The sequence below is a fragment of the Girardinichthys multiradiatus genome, chromosome 5 (genome assembly GCF_021462225.1).
Source record: "Girardinichthys multiradiatus isolate DD_20200921_A chromosome 5, DD_fGirMul_XY1, whole genome shotgun sequence".
In the NCBI taxonomy this organism is placed as follows: Eukaryota; Metazoa; Chordata; class Actinopteri; order Cyprinodontiformes; family Goodeidae; genus Girardinichthys; species Girardinichthys multiradiatus.
Window position 1 is genome coordinate 23306930 of NC_061798.1, and position 24527 is coordinate 23331456.

The 24527-nt window shown below is 38.4% G+C and overlaps 2 protein-coding genes across 6 annotated transcripts in view; one reads left to right on the top strand and one right to left on the bottom strand.

Moving 5' to 3' along the window:
• The window catches only part of vwa11 (von Willebrand factor A domain containing 11), a 44184-nt gene that overhangs the window by 6157 nt on the left and 13500 nt on the right, over nucleotides 1-24527 (top strand). Inside the window, exons 2-3 of one of the 4 annotated variants that reach the window (XM_047366786.1) lie at nucleotides 20158-20279; nucleotides 22150-22339. In XM_047366786.1, coding sequence (XP_047222742.1) covers nucleotides 22160-22339 — 180 coding nt within the window. In that variant the 5' untranslated portion in view covers nucleotides 20158-20279; nucleotides 22150-22159. The remainder of the gene's footprint in view (nucleotides 1-20157; nucleotides 20280-22149; nucleotides 22340-24527) is intronic. The other 3 variants (XM_047366787.1, XM_047366788.1, XM_047366789.1) reach the window with 3 other exon arrangements.
• LOC124869071 (prostaglandin D2 receptor 2) lies at nucleotides 595-24324 on the bottom strand. Of its 2 annotated transcripts, none has more exons than XM_047366790.1 (2): nucleotides 24091-24324; nucleotides 595-4021 (listed from the first exon to the last, which is right to left on the bottom strand). In XM_047366790.1, the coding sequence occupies exons 1-2, from the start codon at nucleotides 24162-24164 to the stop codon at nucleotides 2638-2640; spliced, it is 1458 nt and encodes a 485-aa protein (XP_047222746.1). In that variant the 5' UTR covers nucleotides 24165-24324; the 3' UTR covers nucleotides 595-2637. The 2 variants fall into 2 exon arrangements, with proteins under 2 accessions (XP_047222746.1, XP_047222747.1); XM_047366791.1 differs by lacking the exon at nucleotides 24091-24324 and adding an exon at nucleotides 8543-8937.

Below are 24527 nucleotides of genomic sequence, written 5' to 3' on the forward strand. Positions count from 1 at the left end.
TCAATGTTTCCTCAGGCTGTTAACGTTGGCAAATTTAGGTTAGTAGCTATATTCTAGTTACTATAGTTCTGACTCATAAACATTAGCATTTATCTGCCTAACTTTGAAGACTAGCCAAGAGAATTGTGGCTGTGTGTGTCATTTATACCCAGGGAAACAATAACTCATAGATACCTGATTAAAAGCTCCAGACACTCTGATTGAGGTAAAAATGTAGATTAATAACATTTCTTTTATAGGAATTGTATGTTTAGCACCTGTGACTTTGCAATAAACAATTAGTTAATAGTATGGGATTGTTTTTCCCCTCACTGAATAAATAAATTAAAGGTCGGATTTTTCAAAAGAGAAAAATCGGTGGCAATATGCCAATGAAAAGATGCATTTATTTTACATTTTTTACACGTTTTTACCAGGGTAGCCAATAATTGTGGAGGATGCCTAACACATGCACATTTATCTGTTTCTCTAAATGTTCCCACTCACCTAGAAATTGAGTCAAACAAGCTTAGCCTCATCAAATTTCAGGAATTAGGAAAAGAAAATTGTGAAATGATACTTTTAAAATATTTTAATCAATAATGACCACATGGATATTAGAACCACAGAATTTTTATTATGAGCAAATATCCACATGTACATACAGTATGAAAGATTAATATAGAGAAGAGGAAGAGGACAGCAGTTTGCTGGAAGGGGATATCTGATGGGAATGTAGAAGCTGACCGAGGTTTAATCCTGGTTTCTGTTTATTCTCTGAATCTTCAGTCTCTAATATTCTATTTAAATTAGAACTACCTTTGTGATAATCCCATGCTGCTGTGGCCTACATTGTACAAAAGCCTGTGTATTTGTGTTTGTGTGTGAGTCCAACAGAGTGTGAAAGAGCCCCACAACTGCAATGGTGGTGATGAGATGGTTAATCAAAATTAAAATCATTTAGGATGAGATCCAATCACTCAGAGTGGGTTAGATGCTCAGCAACTCAGATTTGAAGTGATCCTGGAAAACAGGACCTGAAAAGCATAATCCTGCTTTATCACTTCACTGCTGCTCATGTCATCAGTATTATTCTGCTCTCTGGTGGCTGGAAGTAACAGTGGTTAGCACGGTTGGCCTGCAGCAAGAAGATCCGGTGTTCACATCCTGGCCTGGGCTCTTTCTACACGGTATTTGCATGTTCTACACATGCATGGGTCCTCCTCTCACAGTCAAAAAAACATGCATGTTAAGCTAATTGGTTAAATTGCTCTCAGATATGAGTGTGTGCTTGCATGGTTGTCTGTCCTGTGTGTCTCTATGTTGCCTTGTGATGGACTGACAACCTGTCCAGGGTGCACCCATGGACAGCATATAGCATGTGATGATACTTAGTGCCATTATTGAAGGACTTGAAACAAGTAACACAAATCTTTTTGAAAACAAAAACAAAAATCAACTATGTACAAATATAAAAATAAGTCACACTTCAGAATACGACATGCTGAATCTAATTGCCAAACAGCTTACAATCTTAAACACAGTTGTATTGCACTTTTTCATTTTCACTATTTAAGTACAAAGTTTCTTGCTCACATTTACAAAATTTTGCAAAACACATAGTGCAGAACATTTTAAAATAGATAGAACAATACTGAGTGGGTGCACAAGGGTATTACATTTAGCCTTAACTGGGGCTTGTTGCCTTACAACCCAAATAGTTGTCAAGACACCTAAAACTGTAACCTGCCTATATTTAAAATGCAAATGTTTCACGGGCTGAGGTTTGGATTTTTTTCCACAATTATTAGTATAAATATAAGCAGGAGGTAATGTCAGCATTTGATCAATGAGGTTTGTTGGGAGCCAGATGTGGATCAGTCACATAAGGTTTTGTGACTCTTTGACTTTCTTTGCTGGAGCTATAACAATTTAGTTTTTCCTGGTGAGAAGTCAAAGTCAGAGGTCAGCCTTGCCCCTTAGAGATGCACACAAAGTCAGGATTTGGATTACTGTACATCCCCCAGGCCTCATGAGCAAACTCAGCAAATTTCAAGCTCATTAGTCAAAATGTCTAGGAGGAGTTTGATCAAATGCAGAGGCTAGGAACAGCCAAAACGGGGTAAAAATTGCAAATTCAATACGAGATTGCCATCTTCCTGTTTATTGGAAAGTATCGGTGCAAGAGAGTTTTGTGTAGGTCTTGGGAAGTCCCACAAGTGTACAAATTCCATACCTCTTTGATAAAGTAAGGTAAATGAGGACAGTGAAGATTTCAGGGGGGTGCTGTGCAGCTATTTGTATTGCGACTTTTGCGGAACCCGAGAAATACTTAAACTTCATGCACGACTGACGCACGTGCACATTTGGTGAGTTTTTGTATATGTTTAGGCCTCCAAATGGTCACTTCCTTTTGGAAGAGAATAATATTAATAAACATTTGAATTCCAAAGAATGGGTGAAGGCCATTCCCATTTGCATCCCCCCTACTCCACAGAAATAATTGAGATGCTCTAGCCCTTTAGGGGACTCTACCCCAGTTGAGAGGAAAATAATAACATCCAAGGGGTAAATTAGGATTCGGCCTTAGTATCTCAATGAGAGTAGTGGGATTATATTTGTTTAATAAACCTTGATCTGAAAGGGCTCAATGATGTTTCAAGTATGCACTATCCCATTTTCCAACTCTTGTCCTGTTTGATCCGTTTGACTGTCTCTATGACCTTTAGAGAGCAAACGCAATGGTAGGATGGGTTTTGCACCAGGAGACTGACGAGATGAAGATGAAGACTTTGGTGACCCTGGTGGTGCAGAGCTAGAGTCTTGACTCTTCCTCCTCCTAATTTGAGCTTGCAAGCTCCTGGCTGGAGTCATCAGAAGACCCCCGCCCTCCTCCACAAGCCCGTCAAACACCGCTCCCAGACTCTGTCGTATTCTGACGCAAAAGTGGGGGCAGCTAAAGACGTAGAGGACAGGGTTCAAAACTGGATTCAAAAACGCGAATGTTGCCGCCAGTGGAAGGCACACTTCCACTAATTTAAGAATCTTTTTGTTGTACTGGGCTGTCAGTTCTATGATGCAGAAGATGTGATAAGGGGCCCAGCACAGTGTAAATGCGGCAATCACAGACGTCACCATTTTAGTGAAACTCTGAGACAGCTTGCTCTGATATGACGAACTGGGGATGACAGGGGACAGGTAGTTTAATTTGGACTTGACATAATTTATTTTAAACACTCCTGGACGTCCATCACAGCCTGGCAGAATCTGTGTGTCAGCCAGTCTGCACAAACTCTGCTTTCTCCTTCTGTTTCTGTTTCTCAGGCTGAGGACAATTTTGATGTAACTTCCTGCAATGACCAGTAGAGGTAACAGGAACGCTAGCAGTGACTTGGAGATGGCTGTTCCTCCCTGTCTCATGTTGCAGTCTTTCTCCAGTGATTTCTCAGTGGATAAATACAAAGCAAAATCATGATAGCATAATTTATTACCATCAGCCTTCTCAATCACTGAACGAAACACAGAGTAAGGTAAAGTATTTATCACTGCCCACAGCCAGCCCAATGAACACACTTTCCAAGCTCCTGCCACCGACCTGTGATTATGACTCCACACTGGCTTGGCCACCAAAAGCAGGCGATCCAGTGAAATGGCTGCCAGCAAGAAGGCTGAAACAAACATGTTCAGGAAAAAGATGGAAGTTTGTGCTATGCAGAGTGGTTGTCCGAGTTCCCAGCTGTGGGAAGAGTAAAGGTAGAAGGTGAAGAGGGGGAGAGTCAGGGTAGCCAGGAAGTCAGACATCGCCAGGTTGAGCATCCAGACAGAGGCCACGGTGCGATGCCTGAGGCGAAAACCCAAAACCCAAATGATCAGGGCATTTTCCAAAATCCCAAGGCAGGAGAAGATGCCATGGATGCAAACCACAACTAGATTTGCCTTTGTGTTGTTGTTGAAATTGTCTTCTCTCATGAGCTGGAGCAGTGGGCAGAGTAGCTGACCCTCAGACACATTGGAATTTGAGAACATGTTGAACATCAGAAGGCTGTAAGAAGAAATAAAAGTCAGACACTGAGATTAAAAAACCCTATTAGGATCTTTGTGTGTTATAAGTAGGAAGTAGAAGTATATCAATATCTTGCTTAAATTCCTTAAATCTGACCTTCTGACCTAATCAACCTTTTAAACACTGTTTAATGGTCATATGTTATACAGAGGTGGCCAAAAGTTTTCACACCCTTTAAGCACTTTCATACTTTTTCATATTACAACTACAAAGTTCAATTTATTTAATTAGGATTTGTTGTAATAGACTAACAAGCAAAAAATCAAACCCTTATAATTGTTGACCAGCTTTTTTCAAGTTCCCACTGGCATTTTGCCAATTTATCTTTGGTAATCAGCTTTAAGGTTGGAAGACCTCCTTGTAATCACCCAAATATTTTGCTCCCTCCACAGATTCTATAACAGATGCATGCTGGGACTATTGTTGGACTATTTTAAAACATTACTGTCAGTTCCAGTCAGAAGACACATGTTGGTAAAATTAAAAGATTACTTTAAACTTAAAGCTGCCAGGGGAATGAATAATTTAGGAATTAACATGTCGATGAAGTAAGTAAACGTGGATTTTAAATGGAAATGTGAAAGAACATGTTTCAAAATGAAGTTTTTGCAAAAAAGTCTTGAGGGAAATTTCCTTGTGTCTGTGGAGTAAACAACTAAAAGGTGACCTTTCAAAAGATTCCTTCATGTGAGCTGTGGGTGTCTGTAGTCTAGGCCTCCTGGCTGCTTCTCGGATTATTGCTGTCTTTGACTAGACCACTGGTGTCTACCTTTTACCATGAGGGCCAAAATCATCAAGTTCAAAGCACTTGGGGGCCACAAAAAATTTATTTCGTTTTAAACATTAAACTTTTTTCTACTAAATAACTATATGCAAAGGTAAATATGCATTTTTGAAATTAATAAAATAGTGAGACTTTTGTAGGAGAGGGATCTGTAAATTACTGTAGCTCCAAAACATAGAAAGTGTCTGTCACGACTGTGTTATTAAAAGACAGACATAACGTTTTCTCGTTTTTTGGGTTGATTTTTTTTTTGGGGGGAGGGACTAGAAGAGTATTTTTAGTCTCAGTTCAGCAATAAGAATGGTTACTCTTTCTTCTAAAGCATGTGCTGTATTAATCATTAGAGGTGGGGCGCCCAAGTGTGCTTTTGAGGTAGAGTTGCTGGATGTTTGTGGTTTTATTAACTACAAAATTAAAATGAATGCAGAAGCCTGGTTATTAAATAAGAGCATTTTTGTAGTGCCATTTTTTTTTATTTAAGGAAGATTTTATATGCTTGTGAAAATGTCTCCCTAAAAGATAAACAAAAGTGTCTGTCTGCATCAACGGCCTGTGCCTTCAGGCCAGATTTGCTCCATTCTAGAATTGTGGTCGAGGGCCACACAAAATCATTCAGAGGGCCACACTTTGGACACTCCTGGCCTAGTCTTTTAGTTTAGGTTGACCGCTGTGTCTTGATATGTGGTAGTTGAGCAAAACTCTATTCATTTTCAGATGATCGATTAAACAACATTTTAGGTATTGTCTTATGTTCTAACCCTGCTTTAAACCTCTACACAACTTTAACCCTCCAGTGTTCCTTGGTTTTCTCTAAGAAACCTCTAAGGCTTTCAGAGAACAGCTAAATTTATACTCAGATTAAATTACATACAGGTAGACCTTGTTTACTAACATTTGAAAGCAGTTGCTTTTGATTATTTTATGACTTAAAAAATGGAAAACTATGTGTCATTTTCATCCATACTTTATATATGACTTTTTTTTTTCTATCACATAAAATGTCTACAAAATACATTAAAGCATGTACCAGGAACAATAAGATTAGAAACATTTTAAGAAGAAGGAGCGGTATAGAAATGACTGACTGACTGACTGAACATGCACATTTGTTGCAGCACTGTTTGATGTTGTGTTAGGATTAACGTCATCAGAAAGAGCTGATTAGATGCAGGAGTTTATACATGTAAACACAGAAAACGTTTCTTGAAGGCAACTGATTGGTTATGGTTTTTTAAAACAGTATTATTGGAAGCAGAAACCGTCTGTTTTCTGCTCTGACTTGCTTTCATCAATAATCTCTGAGGGTTAGATAACCATCCATGCAGAAACAATGTCATATTCAGCTATTAATAGTTGTGACAGATGTAAGACTTGTTGTGGGACTGCAGTTCCAGTTGGAAAATGTTAAACCACCTTTCATTTAACTGGACAGGTGTGTAAAATAGTCCTCATAAAATCTTTATAAACTGCACATCATTTCTTCTAAAGCAAACAACAATTAAGGGTCTTGCGTTTGACATTTACAGCGTGTCAAAGCCTGCAGTTGTCTAGCCACATTCCAGCTATTGAGCAACACAGATATGCCTAGAGAGAAGGGAATAACTCCCTTAGAGCTCCTAACATACAGTACCATGGTCAAACTCTAAGTGTTTTATTCACCATTCCTGTCTTCAATAAAACAATATTAAGCCATTTAAAATTGTAACTAAAACATAATGTCCTTGACAGTTGAGATATACACTGATTTGGTGAATGAGACGTTTCTACAAAAACATCACGGAGAAAATAGCCTGAAACTAAATAGGGATAAGAGTGAAGGAAATGTGTCAGAACTGATCATGTTTCAGCTAAGAGCAACAGTTGAACCTGTATTTTGGTTAATAATGTGGCTGCATTTTATTTTACTAATCCATAAAGCTATTGTTATACATTTTAAATATTTTGATTCTTTAGTTCTACAAAATGTTCCCTGGTGTATCCATTGCAGAACACAGAGCTAGATTAACTGTCTGGCTTGTCTTGCAGTTTTTTGTTTTTTGTTTTTTTTTCTAAACTCATGTTTGAATCGTGATACAAAAATATTTACATAAACTGGACAAAGTCACAGCCAGTCACTCAACTTAAATTAGATGATGGCCTGTGACTGGTGAAAATATTTGTGGAAACATGAATAAGGATGCTCTGCAGTTAAAGGAAGTGTTCGATTGCTTTAATGCCAGTTCTGATTTTTCCATTGATTATTGAAAATGATATGAATATATTTTAAGATGTCACTTTTAATTAAAATGTAAGTAAAAACTCATATTATTTTCCAAATTGATGCTCCTTTACATTGTTTTATTATCATCTGAGAGTTGCTTGACTATTTCAACTGGAAACGAACTGAATTTGAGTGCATTGTTTGATAACTAGGATTAATTGGAATGTATGTACTTGATTTGGAATCTGTTTGATTCAACTGAATTGACTATTTTTGTATAGTGCTGAATATGTGTGTTGTGAATCGGCATTATATAAATAAACTGAATTGAAACTGAATTGAATCAAATGAATCACTTTAAATCTGCCATCTGTAGCCTATATACCTTGGTTAAACTATACATTTAACCAAGGTATATAGGCTCAGGATGACACTGACCAACTCCTCTATTCTGAATACTTTTCAAATTAAAATTTGAACATTAAAGTTTTAGTGTTTAATGTTTTAAATACTCTTCGCAAGGACTACCGAACCATTCTTGAGAACCATATGCATCCAATGGTTCAAACATTGTATCCTGAAGGCGGTGCCGTGTATCAGGATGACAATGCAACAATACACACAGCAAGACTGGTGAAAGATTGGTTTGATGAACATGAAAGGGAAGTTGAACATCTCCCATGGCCTGCACAGTCACCAGATCTAAATATTATTGAGCCACTTTGGGGTGTTTTGGAGGAGCGAGTCAGGAAACGTTTTCCTCCACCAGTATCACATAGTGACCTGGCCACTATCCTGCAAGAAGAATGGCTTAAAATCCCTCTGACCACTGTGCAGGACTTGTATATGTCATTCCCAAGACGAATTGACGCTGTATTGGCCGCAAAAGGAGGCCCTACACCATACTAATAAATTATTGTGGTCTAAAACCAGGTGTTTCGGTTTCATTATCCAACCCCTGTAAATGCAGGACCAAGTCTGCATGTGAAAAGAGACTTGAATAAATGTTTATCATACATTCAATGGGTGCAGATGTGACTAAATGTCTTTAGAGACAAACTGGGATTTTCATTTTTAAAGTAAAGTCTGAGAACTGGAATTAAAAAAATTGGAAAAGTCAGAAGAAATAAAAGCGGTATAAACTTTACTCAGAAGCTTTTCACCAAGCTACTGGATGAGGAGATCTGGTGATAAAAATAAAATGTCTCACATACTTCTTCCTTGATCTTTAATATACATGTTATTAACAAATAACTATTAAGTATGTTCATAAAAAATAATATTTGGAAAATTTTCACAGTCCCATAGTTCCATGCAACACAACCTAAACATGGACTGTAAAACAGGAACAATTTCTCACTTGCTAAAAAGAAGGTCAAGGTAAGGAAATGTGAGTTTACAACATTATTGTATACAACATGCTACTATTATTCTTCTACATTAATATTAACAGCTCTTTTAAAAGTAGCAGAAAACCATTCCATAAGAGGAATTTTTCTAAAAGTTTGACACTCACCAAGCTGTTGGTTACACTCGCATGTGACAGGGGAACATAAAACCCTTCATTGATCCTCTCCTCCGGTTCTTCTTTTTACTTTTGTCCCATACACACTAATCTCTCCAGTTCTGTCACTTCCTGCTCCCCACCTGTGCTGGAGACACCCACTGATTCACACAAAGACGCACATACTTCAGCTGGCTCCTCCTAACATAAGCTGATCATTTTTAACAAGAGCAAGATTCAGCACAGATGCAAATTAGCCTGAAATGTCAATGCAGGCAGCAGCTGGGAAAAGAGATGCAAATAGAGTAAGTAGCACATGCAAAACTGTGTTAAAAAGGAGTAAGAGTGAAATATAACAACTGTGTTGTCTAAATGTCGGCCCAACGTCATAGTCTCCTAACAAGGCAAGGCTTGTTGGAACTTGACTTAACAGTTCGTTGTATTTTTGTTGTGACGATACTCTGCATCAGCAAAGTTCAGCATAGTTACTGATTTGTTAATAGAATACTTTCCCAAGCTTGGCTAGCAGTAAAAAAATAAACTAAATCTTTTCTCCTTTTAAATTCCTTATAATTACTTCAGAAGTCACTCAATCGATAGTTTCCATGCTTAACCACACCCAACTCTGTAGTTTTCAATTGTCTGTAAAGTCGTATTATTCACTGCTGTGAAAAAAATATTTGCCCTCTCACAAACATCTTCTGGTTTTTGTTTTCTTTTTGTTCCACTTAAATGTTCCAGACCATTAAATAAATAATATAATATTAGACAAAGATAAGCTGAGTAGATACAAAAAGCTGGTTTTGTTTATTAGATATGAAAAAGCTATCAAAACTAATTTGGTTCTATGTGCGAATGTATTTCTCCCCCTTGTTAAATCATGAATTGAGTTTTACTATCCACATTTTTGTTATGTTATGTTCCATTTCATTACCTCTGCATAGGCCTAATAACAGATGTGGAATCAATAAATAATTTTAAAGATCCTGCCTGACAACATGAACTAGGCTAAAAGATCTCAAAAAGCAGCACATCATGAAATGACCTAAAGAAATTCAAGAACAAATAAGAAACAAAGTCACTGACATCTATCAGTCTGGAAAGGGTTATAAAGCGATTTCTATGGCTTTGGGGTTCCAGGGAACTACAGTGAGAGCCATTATCTATAAATGGAGAACAGTGGGGAAATTTCCCAGGAGTAGCTGGTCTAACAATATTACCCAAATAGCACATCACTAAACCATTTAAAAGGAAAAGACCCACATCACTTGAAAAGCAGGCCTAATTGACCTCAGTTAAGATCAGTGTTTACCACCATAATAAGAGATTGGACAAAAATAGCATCCTTGGGAAAATTCCAAGGTGAAAACCATAGTAACCAAAACTAGAAAATTTCGGAAGAAATTTAGACGGGGCCTGCCTCTTGGTGCGTGCTTCTCGGACCGGAGCTTGCTATTTTTATTAAAATTCATTATGTATGCTATTATCAGCTTAAAATATTACTAGTGACTCTGGAAGACTGAGGCTTTTATTTTGAAATTTTCAGTAAGCCTTATTTTAAAAGGCCAACACTGGGTGAGCTCCAACATTAGCGTGAAGCCCAGTGCTGCAATCATCTATTGTTTAAAATGCAAAGGCTTTTATTTTGTAGAGCATGTTTTGTCTTATTTTGAAAGTCCAGCATGGTTTTCCCTTCAGGTCTGGGTTAGTTCCATTAGTTAAATAGAACCCGCTTGCAATTTAAAAATCATGTTCTATGCACTTGTCAGCTCACAAAATCCATAGTAACTATGGAAGGTGTGGGCTTTTATTTTGGAAGTTTCAGTAAGCCTGTTTCAAAGGACCAGCATAGTCCCATTCCCATCACTGGGGGAGCTCCAACAGTAGTGTGAAGCCCAGTGCTGCAATAATCTATTGTTTAAAATGCAAAGGCTTTTATTTTGTAGAGCATGTTTTGTCTTATTTTGAAAGTCCAGCATGGTTGTCCCTTCAGGTCTGGGTTAGTTCCATTAGTTAAATAGAACCCGCTTGCAATTTAAAAATCATTTTCTATGCACTTGTCAGCTCACAAAATCCATAATAACTATGGAAGGTGTGGGCTTTTATTTTGGAAGTTTCAGTAAGCCTGTTTCAAAGGACCAGCATAGTCCCATTCCCATCACTGGGGGATCTCCAACAGTAGTGTGAAGCCCACTCCTGCAATCATCTATTGTTTAAAGGCTTTTATTTTATAGAGAATGTTTTGTCTTATTTTGAAAATCAAGCATGGTTGTCCTTTCAGGTCTGGGTTATTTCTATTAGTTATATAGAACATGCTTGCTATTCTAAAACCATAGTGTATGTTATTATAAGCTTTAAATAATCATTAGTAAGCATGGAGGGTTGATGAAAGAAATTGACCTTTAGGGTCAATCACTGTTGTCTGGATGTTGAAACAGCAGTACATGCACAAAATGGCTGCCATGTAGTTGCCTCCTATGAAGATGGTGAAAGGGTTAGGGGTCGGGTCATGTTTAAGCCATAGAAATGAATGAATATCAATGAAAGTAAATGCAAAGTCCTCAGAAAGATAGTAATCCATGTTTGTGTATGTGTTTGTGTGTCTGTGTGTGTGTGTGCGTGTGTGGTGTGTGGGTGTGTGGGTGTGTGTGTGTGTGCGTGTGTGGGTGTGTGTGTGTGTGTGGGTGTGTGTGTGTGTGTGGTGTGTGTGTGTGTGTGTGTGGGTGTGTGTGTGTGTGTGGGTGTGTGTGTGTGTGTGTGTGTGGGTGTGTGTGTGGGTGTGTGTCTGTGTGTGAGACACAGAGAGGCAGAAAGAAAGACAGAATCCCATCCAGACATATACAGTAGGAGATACACAGAGCTATAAATAGAACAGTGAGGAATGAATCAGCCAATCAGCAAAGAGCGTCAGTGTAACTTGACACCTGCTGTTTCTCACTCACGCAGCACCTCACTCTCTGTCTCCCCTGGTCTAGGCTTTATAACATGGAGGCGCATGCTCCCGAACGACTGGCCATAACTCGGAAACCATAGGGGCGATCGATGTCATTCTTGGACCGTTTTTATCAGAACGGACAGGGGAACATTAATATTCTCCCCTGCTTCAGCTCTGTGTCTTGTCTTTGGAGCCTCTTTTTGCAAATCTTCCAAATTCTTAGTTATGGATTTGGTCAGCTGGTCTCTCAATGCAATTGATCAAATTTTCTCGAGGAGAAGACAGGGTGAGCCCAACTTGTCCGGACTGGACGTTTTTCTCTGGATACACAATGGACTCCTGGCAGAAGTGGAGGATTGTGTGTCTGTCGATAATGTCAGTCGAGGATGCGGAAGATGTGTATATAATTTGATGTTTGATATCAGGATTTCTGCTTTTTGGAGTCAGCGGTTACCTGGCATATCGAGAAATTCGGAGTGTCAGCAGCTGTTCTGGCCATTGTAAGGCTGCCTGGCACTTGTGATGGGATCTTCAGGGCGATCAGCACTCAGACTGAGATGTTACGTGAGCTGAATCGCAGACTGGATGTGATCCTTAGGATCGCAGGCAGGTGGCGGTTCCTGGACTCAGGGGTGAAATGGTATAAATCTTGGAGAAAGTTGTTCGCTCGGATCTGGCAGAAAAACCGGAAATTTGGCTGTTTGGATTCGCCTTTGAGAAGCACCAGCAAGACTCTCAAGGCTGACTGAAAATTAAGAGTCGGCCTAACCCAAATAATTATTGTTTTTCTGAATCTGGCTCCCCTGCACGTCCTTGATGGCTGGCTATCTTCAACTTCTCCTGGAAGTTATGTAAACATGACGCTCTGCTCCCTCTGCCCCCTCCCTTCCTTGAGGACATCTGTGGACCTGCTCAGAACTTTGTGGCCGGTTGATGAACATTCCAACGAACCATCAAGGACAATGGCCTCTGTGACAGTGCTTCATGGACTTACTTGCACACAATCACTTGCACACACACACATGCTCAAGATAAACATATGCACAACCTCACACCACCTTCACTGTTCCCGGCATGATGTTGTTTTGTCAACTTGTTGCTTCTTTGTGCTGAGGTTTTTTTCAATCTCAAACTGTGTCCTGCTAAGGATAAAGTGTGAAATATGATTTTTTTTCCCCTCTACTTACCTAATGTGGCCTCTTTTCTCATCTAACTGTGAGTGGGCAGCAAAGCCTCGGTGACCCGTTCCCCCCTTGTCTTGTGTCATGATGTATGTTTGGATGGGTTGTACTGGAATTCTAATTTCCCCTCGGGGATCAATCAATAAAGTATCTTTGAATTGAATTGAATTGATATTCATCCTTTATTAGTGAAAATATAATAATAAAGACACAACACTAGGTGAAAAGAGGGAAAATGGAGAAAAAGACAAAAATGCCTGAACATGCTCCCGAACAAAGTCTAATATCTCGGAAACCGTACATGGTATTTGAAATTTTCTTAAACTGTCGGCAAAAGCCATCCCTTGTCCCCAACCATGGAGATTTTCATAGCTCTATGTCATTCACAGTATAAAATAGGAGGATGGAAATAAATGGTGTCAGTCATGGATTACTGGTCAAACTCTCATTGAAAATACATGGGAGAAGGCCTACAGAAATCTACTGACTCTTGGCGATCTAGGGTGTTTTGACAGAAAACTATGAGACTTGGAACAATTTTGAAGTTATTGTGTGAAAGCAGAGGCCCGGCCCTACAAACTGACGGAAAATTGTGACTTTAGAGCGAAATCTGTGGCCGTGAGTGCCAGTTAAAAATCATTTTTCCTTAAAAAATCCCCTCTTTCTACGCTGTAGTAACTGCCATCTCCACTGTTAGAGTGTGATTTTCTCGCAAACTTTGTGTCGCTTGGAGTCTAATTTTAGAGAAACCGTAGGAGTTATCAACAAACCGTTTTCACTTCTGACGAACCAGTGGATTTTTCTACAAACTAAAAGTCAAACTGTGTTTCTAGGTGAAAGTATGGCGATACAGCAGAGCCTCAAAAACAGTGAATTTTGAGGATTCCTCCGCCCCTGACTCCATTCATTCCTATGGGGGATTTTGGGGGGTGGTTTTTCGTAAATTACATCGCCATGGTAACTCGAAACGCCAATAAAAGTAATAGCACACCTCCCGGGACCGAGCCGGACGTTTTGATATATATATTGTGGGGGTGCACGCTGCGGTTCGGGCCGCATTAAAGTGGATAGGTTTTGACCAGGTGAATAGTAATAGGTGCCTGCCATGCATTGCTATGGCAGTCCCCAATGAACACAAATTCCTGCCTGTCTGTTAAATATAAGTGCAATTAAATCCTATTTAATTCTGTCAAATCAGACAAACAGTAGATGGGCAAAATCTGTTTGAACACTTGTGCACCAATAAACAGCTCTGGAGCTCATAAAACATACATGGCTTTTTAATTGTGCAGTGCTTGATCTTGTAATCAAGTTCAAAAAGTTATATCAACAAGTATGTATTGCAAAGAGGTCATCAGACAATTATGAAAGTACCATAAAATAAACAGCAGATGTCACAAAATTTCTCCTCTCAATAAACCACAACAGAAGGAAACATCAATTTTGATCTCAGCAAACATACGGGCATCAGCATTGTAAAAAATCTTCAGTTTCATTCAGTTATTTTTACATGGTATATATATGGACCAGGCAAAACATTATGACCACTGACAGGTGATTATGATTATCAGAATCAGCTTTATTGCCATATTTGTACAGACAAACAAGGAATTTGACTCGAGAACACTTTGCTCTCAGTAAAGATTTTTTATTTAATTATTTATTTTTTATATATACAATAATGGAAATAGAAAATATATTTTTAAATGTATATATATATACAATACAGACCAAAAGTTTGGACACACCTTCTCATTCAAAGAGTTGTCTTTATTTTCATGACTATGAATATTGTAGCTTCACACTGAAGGCATCAAAACTATGAATTAACACATATGGAATTATATACTGAACAAAAAAGTGTGAAACAACTGAAAATATGTCTTATATTCTAGGTTCTTCAAAGTAGCCACCTTTTGCTTTGATTACTGCTCCGCACACTCTTGGCATTCTGTTGATGAGCTTCAAGAGGTAGTCACCTGAAATGGTTTTCACTTCATAGGTGTGCCCTGTCAGGTTTAATAAGTGGGATTTCAAGCCTTATAAATGGGGTTGGGACCATCAGCTGTGTTGTGCAGGAAGTGGATACAGTACACAGCTGAATTTGTATTATGGCAAGAAAAAAGCAGCAAAGTAAAGAAAAACGAGTGGTCATCATTACTTTAAGAAATGAAGGTCAGTCACTCCGAACAATTGCAAAAACTTTGAAAGTGTCCCCAAGTGCAGTCGCAAAAACCATCAAAAGAAACTGGCTCACATGAGGACCGCCCCAGGAAAGGAAGACCAAGAGTCACCTCTGCTGCGGACGATAAGTTCATCCGAGTCACCAGCCTCAGAAATCGCAGGTTAACAGCAGCTCAGATTAGAGAACAGGTCAATGCCACACAGAGTTCTAGCAGCAGACACATCTCTAGAACAACTGTTAAGAGGAGACTGTGTGAATAAGGCTTTCATGGTAAAATAGCTGCTAGGAAACCACTGATGAGGACAGGCAACAAGCAGAAGAGACTTGTTTGGGCTAAAGAACACAAGGAATGGACATTAGACCAGTGGATTTCTGTGCTTTGGTCTGATGAGTCCAAGTCTGAGATCTTTGGTTCCAACCACCGTGTCTTTGTGTGGCGCAGAAGAGGTGAATGGATGGACTCTACATGCCTGGTTCCCACCGTGAAGCATGGAGGAGGAGGTGTGATGGTGTGGGGGTGCTTTGCTGGTGACACTGTTGGGGATTTATTCAAAATTGAAGGCATACTGAACCAGCATGGCTACCACAGCATCTTGCAGCGGCATGCTATTCCATCCGGTTTGCGTTTAGTTGGACCATCGTTTATTTTTCAACAGGACAATGACCCCAAACACACCTCCAGGCTGTGTAAGGGCTATTTGACCAAGAAGGAGAGTGATGAGGTGCTGCGCCAGATGACCTGGCCTCCACAGTCACCAGACCTGAACCCAATCGAGATGGTTTGGGGTGAGCTGGACCGCAGAGTGAAGGCAAAAGGGCCAACAAGTGCTAAGCATCTCTGGGAACTCCTTCAAGACTACTGGAAAACCATTTCAGGCGACTACCTCTTGAAGCTCATCAACAGAATACCAAGAGTGTGCGGAGCAGTAATCAAAGCAAAAGGTGTCTACTTTGAAGAACCTAGTATATAAGACATATTTTCAGTTGTTTCACACTTTTTTGTTCAGTATATAATTACACGTGTTAATTCATAGTTTTGATGCCTTCAGTGTGAAGCTACAATATTCATAGCCATGAAAATAAAGAAAACTCTTTGAATGAGAAGGTGTGTCCAAACGTTTGGTCTGTACTGTATATACACAATTTACTTTACAATAGAAGGTAGTGTGAGATCAATCCAAGTATGCATGCTGGTGTTCTAGACCTCTGAATGTCAAGTGTTCATCAGACAAAACAGGCTGGGGGAAGAAACTGTCTCTGTGGCGACTGGTTTTAGCGGACAGCACTCTGTAGTGCCACCTGAAGGTAAAAGTCTAAACAGATTGTGTGCAGGGTGTGTGGGGTCTGCAGAGACTTTAGCTTCCATTTTTCTGACCCTAGACCTGTATAAGTCCTGGATAGAGGGAAGGTCAGCCCTGATGATTCTCTCTGCAGACCTGATTGTTCGTTGCAGACTGGACATGTCTAGTTTTGTGGATTAGCCAAACCACACTGAGATGAACGAACACAGGACAGACTGAATTATCATTGTTGCACCCATTAGTGGGTGTGATAAACTGGCTGATTTATCACACCCACTAATAATACAAAGTTAATGTTTTAGAAGCAGGAAAAATAGAATAAGGTTTTGAGCGAGTTTCAATAGGATAAAATTGTGATGGCTAGACAAAGTTTGTCCAAAACTGCAGCTCTTGTAGGGTGTTAGCAGTGGTCATTACCTACCAATAGCAGTCCACGGAATCGGCAACAGGGACTCAATGCACGTGGGCAGCAAAGGCAGGCTTGTGTTATTGCTGGTTCTAATAGAGAGGTGTCAGAATACACAGTGCATCATGTTAACTGCATAACAGTTTGCTGTGTTTGTGGCTGCAAAGCTCCAGACCAGTCAGGGTACCCTGTTCAATGCCAAACATATCAACAATGAATAGGTGAGGATCAGAACTAAACCACAGAGCAATAGAAGAAGGTGGCCTGGTCTCATCAATCATGTTTTCTTTTACATGACGTCGATGGCTGGATGTGTGGTTGCTTATCTAGGAATCTATGGGACCAGGATGTGTTAAAGAAAGAAGGCTACCAGATCCAATGTGATGCTTTAGGCAGGTTATTATATGTATATTAGATGCATATTATATTTTTTTAATCATTAATTAATCAGCTTAAAAAGTTTATATTATAGCACAAAAACAATCAGAGAATATTTTTGTTTGGCACAAAATTATCACCAAACCTTTTATTTTTTTAGCACATGAGAAAAAGGGGCATAAGTCCTTGAATTCAATTTCTTCTGGAGTTATCAGTGGCTGATTCCAAAGAAAAGCATGTACTCATTATTGCATCGTATCAAAATGGACCCACAGGCAAGAAAATTGCTGTTAAGTATATCGTGCCTGAAATAACGATTTTCCAGTATATCAAGAACTTCAAGAAGAGAGGTTCAGTTGCAATAAAGAAGATTGCAGAACGTTGAGACAGTGTTAGGACAGTCATCTCCTGAAGAGTGGAAAATGGGGCTGCCACCTGCAGAGAGTATTCTGAGCAGTGGCAGTAAATGGGTTGTGTGGTTCATCTGCCCACACAGTGAGGCAAGGAGCTGTTGACATTGGCTTTGTGACAAGAATTTCAAGAACGGTGTTGCTTTCTAAGAAAGATATCATAGGCCAATTGAAATTCTATAGTAAAGATTGCACAAGGATGGACAATTAAGTGAAGTTTCATAGATATTTTTTCTGATGAATCCTCTTTTAATTGTTTGGAACATCTAAAATATTTACAACAAAAGCTGAACACTGCTATATCACAAGAAACAACTTATAATAGATCAAAATATTACATTTTTGGTGCAGTGGTAAGGATGTTTCTCGGAATCTAACCCCACTGAGAACCTTTGGCTAGCTCTGAAAAATCAGCTGACGAAGCAAAAAAGCCAACAAATGTTGGTCAACTCCAAACATGGACAAGACCGGAAAGCATTAGTCACTCAGGGTTTGGCCCTGAAATTGTCATCCAGTGAACCAGAGAGAATTGCAGAAGCTATGAAGAAGGACCAACAATGTAAAAGTGAATTGAAAATTAAGAAATGTTTTTAATCGACTTCAATAAAGCAAAGATACTTGAATAAAAAAACAAAAAACAAAATAAGCCCCATCTTGAAGTGAAAAATAACATCCTGTGTCAAGACTTTAGCCACTTGAACACTAGGCTTGGTTCTCCAAGCAGTAAAGAACATGTTATAAGATTGCAAGTAAATTCTGTTGCAACACCCCAACATTACGTATCTCAGACCTCATAAAGAGGCCATTAAGGATGCATGAGTTAAAATCTCCTTGAGGCTGCCTGCTAGGATTGTGGCAACAAGTCCTTCTCTAGAATTGAAACGACTCAGTTATGTTTGATTTTCCTGAAGAAACATTTTATCACAAAACAAAAGTTCAACAGGAATCTCAAAGTTAGCCAATTGAAAATACAACAGGAACACCATGAACTCAAATATGTAAGCTCCTAAAACAATTCTTGAGAGAGATAATGGATTTTTGATATGGGCGATATGGATCACCACCTAGGTGACTGAGGGGGAGTGACATGAGTACTAGACAAAAAAATTAACACTTCAGTTGCCAAAAAAATGTTTTATTCCTTGTTTGAAGTGTTGGACAGTCAAATGTTGGACTCTGTAAGAAAATTGTGTAAGGAGGGGGCAGGGCTGCATTGTGCAACAGCAAATTAGGCAACCTACATCCTGAGGCCATTGGTCCTTGACACAAACCTAAAGATTTCAATTTCTGACCTTGGGACCTTTGCTGCATGTCTTCTCCTTTTCTCTGCCATTTCCTTTCTCAGTACTGTGCATAAAACCCACTAGTGCCACAAAAAAATCTTTAATGAAAAAATGATGACTGTACAATGCAGGCATTAAATGGAACTGAAGTTGGTATCTGGTTTTTACTCAGGACCACTTCAAGGAATATTGCTGTGTTTTTAAGGAGTTTGGACTGCATTTTGATAAATATGCCTTCAACCTCTTGTAATGATTAAACCTGAACTGGGTTATTCTACATTCAACAGATGATATTAAAAACATAGTTTTAAAATTCTGAAACTCTTAGAAAGTTTAGAAAGAGTATTTTGAGTGTTTTTTTGGTATTAGGCCATTTAATTCTCACAGTTGCTGGGAGTGCAGGAGGAGGGTCCCACTCGGGGCACCTTTCAACCAAGACCACCAATGCCTGAGTGTACAACATCTGGATTATGGAGTTGGACTCCATCAGAAACCAAAAGTTGACTGATCAAAAACTGTCTGCTACTGGTATGGTTCTTTTCAAGTTCAACCTCTGTACAGCATCTCCAGCGAACTGGTTAGGTTTTTCCATAATTAAGAAAGTTAATTTCCTTACTTTGTGATTTACATAATTTTTAGCACCTATTTGTTTATCTTACAATCAGTCACTTATCAGCAGGTTACAGTCCTTTTTGCTGAGTACTGGTTTCCTTTCCTACAACGGACTTTGAATCAATGAGTCAGGGAGGAAACAACTGCGATCTACCCAGTTTCCTTGTTATCTTGGTGTCCAAAGATTTTTCAGCCACGGCAAAGAAACGTTCTTAGGTTATAAAACTTGGATTTTGCAACCAGACAAGATGGATAAATAACATCAAGAATGAACAGAAAACCTCAATGAATGTTGTAAAATTGTGCCAAAAAATATATTCAGTGATGAAAAGGATACTGACAGTGTCAAAATGAAACCAAAACAATTAATGGAGTGGTGTGGCTCAAAAAGAATAAAGTAAAAGATGACATGTAATTTATTTGAATTAGATACTTTTTAAAAATAATAAAAAAAATAATAAATATGACAATTTAAATGAAAATTAATTGAATGATAATAAATAATGATAATAAAATAATCTATTTAATAATGTATCGGAGACACAACAAGCCAGGGCAATTGACAACTACCAGGTTATATGAACGCCAAAACCTAGAATAGAATAGATGTTTCATTCACTTTTTGCTTATTAAAAATTGTTTGAAGAAAAACAGCACAATGAAACCTAATGCAAGAAACAGCTTTTTACACATTAACCAATATGGATTAACAATGCAGACTTTTGCATGTTTTGAAAGGTCTGTCATCATACGTCAACATACCCCACCTTTGTTAAAAGTCTTGCATAAAGACACTTTTACACACTTATTTTAATGAATACACAGTTGTACATTCTTTCTGATTTTAAATGAAAGTACAAATATTCCTCAAGCGGTGACAGATGCATCTTTTTTTACATGGGAAACTCTTCCAGTTAACTGACTATATTTGTGTAGGTGTGCGCTAATCTCCACCCCCATCACAGCGAAGATGTGTGTATATAAAGCTATAAAAAATAGAACTGTGCTTCACCTTTTGGACGGAAAATCTAGAGCCATCATTGTTGGACATCATTGAGGTATGAGCTGATATTTACTGATACAGTTTTATTTTTAGATGCCTCTTGTTTTTTCTCAAGAAATTCTTAAAATGATTAAAAACTTGATGTGATATTTTAGTGTATAATTTGCAATCATAAAAGTCATCAGTCCACATACAGTAAACTGCATTTAAGTTCCATAATCTTTTTATGAAAGAATCGTAAATATATACTTTTTTTTTGTGTTTCCCATCGATTTGCAAAACTTACAGTTGTCATAATCACATTGCCTGTGTGGCTTTTTCCTTGTTATTTTATTTAAAGCAAGGTTTATTTGAAATTTGTGAGAAGTTAAACAGGATGAAATAAACAAAGGACCATATTTACAGTGCCTTGTGAAAATATTCGGCCCCTTTGAACTTTTCAACCTCTTGCCACATTTCAGGCTTCAAACATAAATATATAAAATTCAAATTTTTTGTGAAAAGTCAACAACAAGTGGGACACAATTGTGAAGTGGAATGAAATTTATTGTATGTGTCAAACCTTTTTAACAAATAAAAAACTGAAAAGTGGGGCGTGCAATATTATTCGGCCCCTATACTTTCAGTAGAGCAAACTCACTCCAGACGTTCAGTGAGGATCTCTGAATGATCCAATGTTGTCCCAAATGACTGATGATGATAAATAGAATCCACCTGTGTGTAATCAAGTCTCCATATAAATGCACCTGCTCTGTGATAGTCTCAGGGTTCTGTTCAAAGCGCAGAGAGCTCTAAACTTTCATCTTGAACAAGAAGAAGACTGATCAGAGATGCAGCCAAGAGGCCAATGATCACTCTGGATGAACTGCAGAGATCTACAGCTGAGGTGGGAGAGTCTGTCCATAGGACAACAATCAGTCGTACACTGCACAAATCTGGCCTTTATGGAAGAGTGGCAAGAAGAAAGCTATTTCTCAAAGATATCCATAAAAAGTCTCGTTTAAAGTTTGCCACAAGCCACCTGGGAGACACACCAAACATGTGGAAGAAGGTGCTCTGGTCAGATGAAACCAAAATATAACTGTTTGGCCACAATGCAAAACGGTATGTTTGGCGTAAAAGCAACACAGCTCATCACCCTGAACACACCATCCCCACTGTCAAACATGGTGGTGGCAGCATCATGGTTTGGGCCTGCTTTTCATCAGCAGGGACAGAGAAGATGGTCAAAATTGATGGGAAGATGGATGGGGCCAAATACAGGACCATTCTGGAAGAAAACCTTTTGGAGTCTGTAAGAGACCTGAGACTGGGACGGAGATTTATCTTCCAACAAGACAATGATCCAAAACATAAAGCCAAATCTACAATGGAATGGTTCACAAATAAACGTATCTAGGTGTTGGAATGGCCAAGTCAAAGTCCAGACCTGAATCCAATCGAGAATCTGTGGAAAGACCTGAAGACTGCTGTTCACAAACGCATGGGCAAGAAATTCAGTCTCTCGATGTGCAAAACTGATAGAGACAAACCCCAAGCGACTTGCAGCTGTAATTGCAGCAAAGGGTGGCGCTACAAAGTATTAACGCAAGGGGGCCGAATAATATCGCACGCCTCGCTTTTCAGTTTTTTATTTGTTAAAAAAGTTTGACACATCCAATAAATTTCATTCCACTTCACAATTGTGTCCCACTTGTTGATTCTTCACAAAAAATTAGAATTTTATATCTTTATGTTTGAAGCCTGAAATGTGGCAAGAAGTTGAAAAGTTCAAGGGGGCCGAATACTTTCGCAAGCCACTGTAGGTTGGCTGAGTAGATGCAGCAATGCATCTACTCACAGGGAAATATTATTCAGACTTACAGAATTAATGAAGTACTCCTATCTCCTTTTTTTAATAATAAAATTGTTTCTACTTTTCTCAGTAGAGTCTTCATGGATTCATTGCTGGGGGCCTTGCTGGCTTTGACTCTGTCGACCCCGACTGTGGCCTTTGTTCCTATTGGTGGAGGAGCATTCACTCATGTCAGCATTACTGGGACGGCCCTGCTGCAAAAAGTTACAGATTCGTGCCGGGCGGTGGCTGAGGCAGCCGGTCATGAGTTCAAACCCACGGTAGGACGGAAGATACAGCATGTGCAATAACACTTAAATAGTTGCACAATACAGAAAGGAGAAACTGTCAACATTATCAGCATTTAGGTCAGCCTTGTTCCAGAAGAGAACAACACAGACACACACACACACACAACCACACATACTGATCAAACGTTCACATTTTACTGTTTTTTCATAACTTTCACCAAACATATCTTGATAATAACATTTGAGAAGTGAAGATGAGTAACTTTAAATATAGAGCACAACCAATGGGCTTTAAAAGGCTAAATTGAGGGGCTCTAAATTTATTTATTATTAAATTAATTTTTGTTAATATTCACCCAAACACAAAAAAAGCCAAATTTTTCGCAAATGTAAATATCACATAAGACCGACAAAAAAGGATGTTTAATCCAGAAATGAATGATTGACATATACCACTCTGAGTGGAACTGTATAGAGAATAATTAACTAATATAATATTAATATAATTAATATGAACTAAATTCCTTAAATACATTTTATTTTTTTAAATATATTCAAATTTACTGAGAAGTATTTGTATTTTCCTCCTGAGTGACCCAAATGTAACAGCTCCTTATTTTAGTTTAGTTAAGATAATTGTTTTTCTTATTTCCTTGAACTTTTTTATATTTACTTATTCTAAATCTCAAAACATACAAACATGATCATTTTTATGTTTTTTTTTACCAGTGTTTACTGTACTCATGAAAAGAACAGACATCATTTTCATTTGAGGAACAATGTCTAAATACATTAAATTTAAGATCTTTAGGGGTTTTATTGCCCATTATTGTTTGGTTAGTTTTTTATTTAAAATCTTACTGAGTACTTGGGAGTGGACTTGGCATGAGGCTGTTTTAAACTAGGGCACTGTGAACTCATGACTGATTAACATCTTTGAGGTGATAAAATCCCACATATTCCAAGAAAGTGTCCAACACATTTTTTCAAGAACTTCCTCTAATGAATCATAGCCACAAGGAACAAAGACCAGTGTTATAAAAATATGCAAAATCTATTTCAGTCACTTCACAACAGGTAAAGGAAAACTGTCTCTGTCACATACTCCTCAGAATAGTACCTTACATTTGCTACTATGAGGAAACCTTATTCATATCATGACTAATTGTTATGCAGACAACACATGAACTAATGCATGATCTGTACGACTTATCCTGTAACAGACTGTTTCTTTTCTGCTTTCAAAAAGTTGAATATCAAATCACCAAATCTAACAAAAGTTTGAAATAAAGAAGGGGAGAAATGACCAGCAGCCACACACACTCTGGGCTTGTAGTAAAGTAAATAGAAACATATGGAATTATGTAGTAAACAAAAAATTGTAAAATAACTTTAAATATGTATTATTTTAGATTCCTTAAAGTAGCCGTCTTTTACTGTGATGACTGAAATATTAACCTTTGGCCGTCTCTCAATGAACTTCTGGGAAGACTCTATAGAAAATCATTTCAGGTAAACATCTCATGAAGCTCATGGAGAGAATGCCAAAAGAGCAAAGCAGTCATCAAAGCAAAGGGTGGCTATTTTGAAGAATCTAAAATATTAAAATGTTTACAGGTATTTCAGACTTTTTGTTTACTATATAATTCCATGTGTGTTCATTCACAGTTAATAAAAAGACACCCATTAAGTGAGAAAGTGTATCAAAATCTTTGACCAGTAGTGTATCTCCTATGATAAAACTTCTGGCAACAATTTTTTCTTGCGTCTGGATCACAAACCTGATCATGTGCTCCATGTGGATGGCCCAATGGTGGAGAGCGCTTGCCACTTTGGACACAGCTCTGCTCTCCATCAAACATTCTGATTAAAGGCGAAGCAGGATGTAGTCTTTGCCTTACTGGGTCCGTCCAGACTACATTCATAAAGCATCTGCTTGCAGAACAACTTCAAATTTTCTTTTACGGCTGATCTGCTTTCCAACCCTCTCCATGACAGCCAGTAGCACACGCAGTTTCCTCTTTAAAGTAGGGTGGTCTGTATCGCTTTTGCACCCATTATGTGTTGCACACACAATCTTGAATATCTTGCGAAACACGCCCACTTATTGCCCATACAGTTTTTTTTTGCACCAGCAATTTAAGGGCTCCTTATCTGGAACCTTTAAAGATCTGGCCCTATGAATTTTATATATCTATTTTATCTTCTCTCATCATTA

Excerpts from the sequence above, each read along its gene's own strand:
- LOC124869071 (XM_047366790.1), bottom strand. The coding sequence starts at position 24,164 with ATGGAGAGCAGAGCTGTGTCCAAAGTGGCAAGCGCTCTCCACCATTGG. Across the intron at positions 4,022-24,090 it reads CACATGGAGCACATGATCAG|CCTTCTGATGTTCAACATGT; the intron begins GTTTGTGATCCA and ends TTCTTCTTACAG.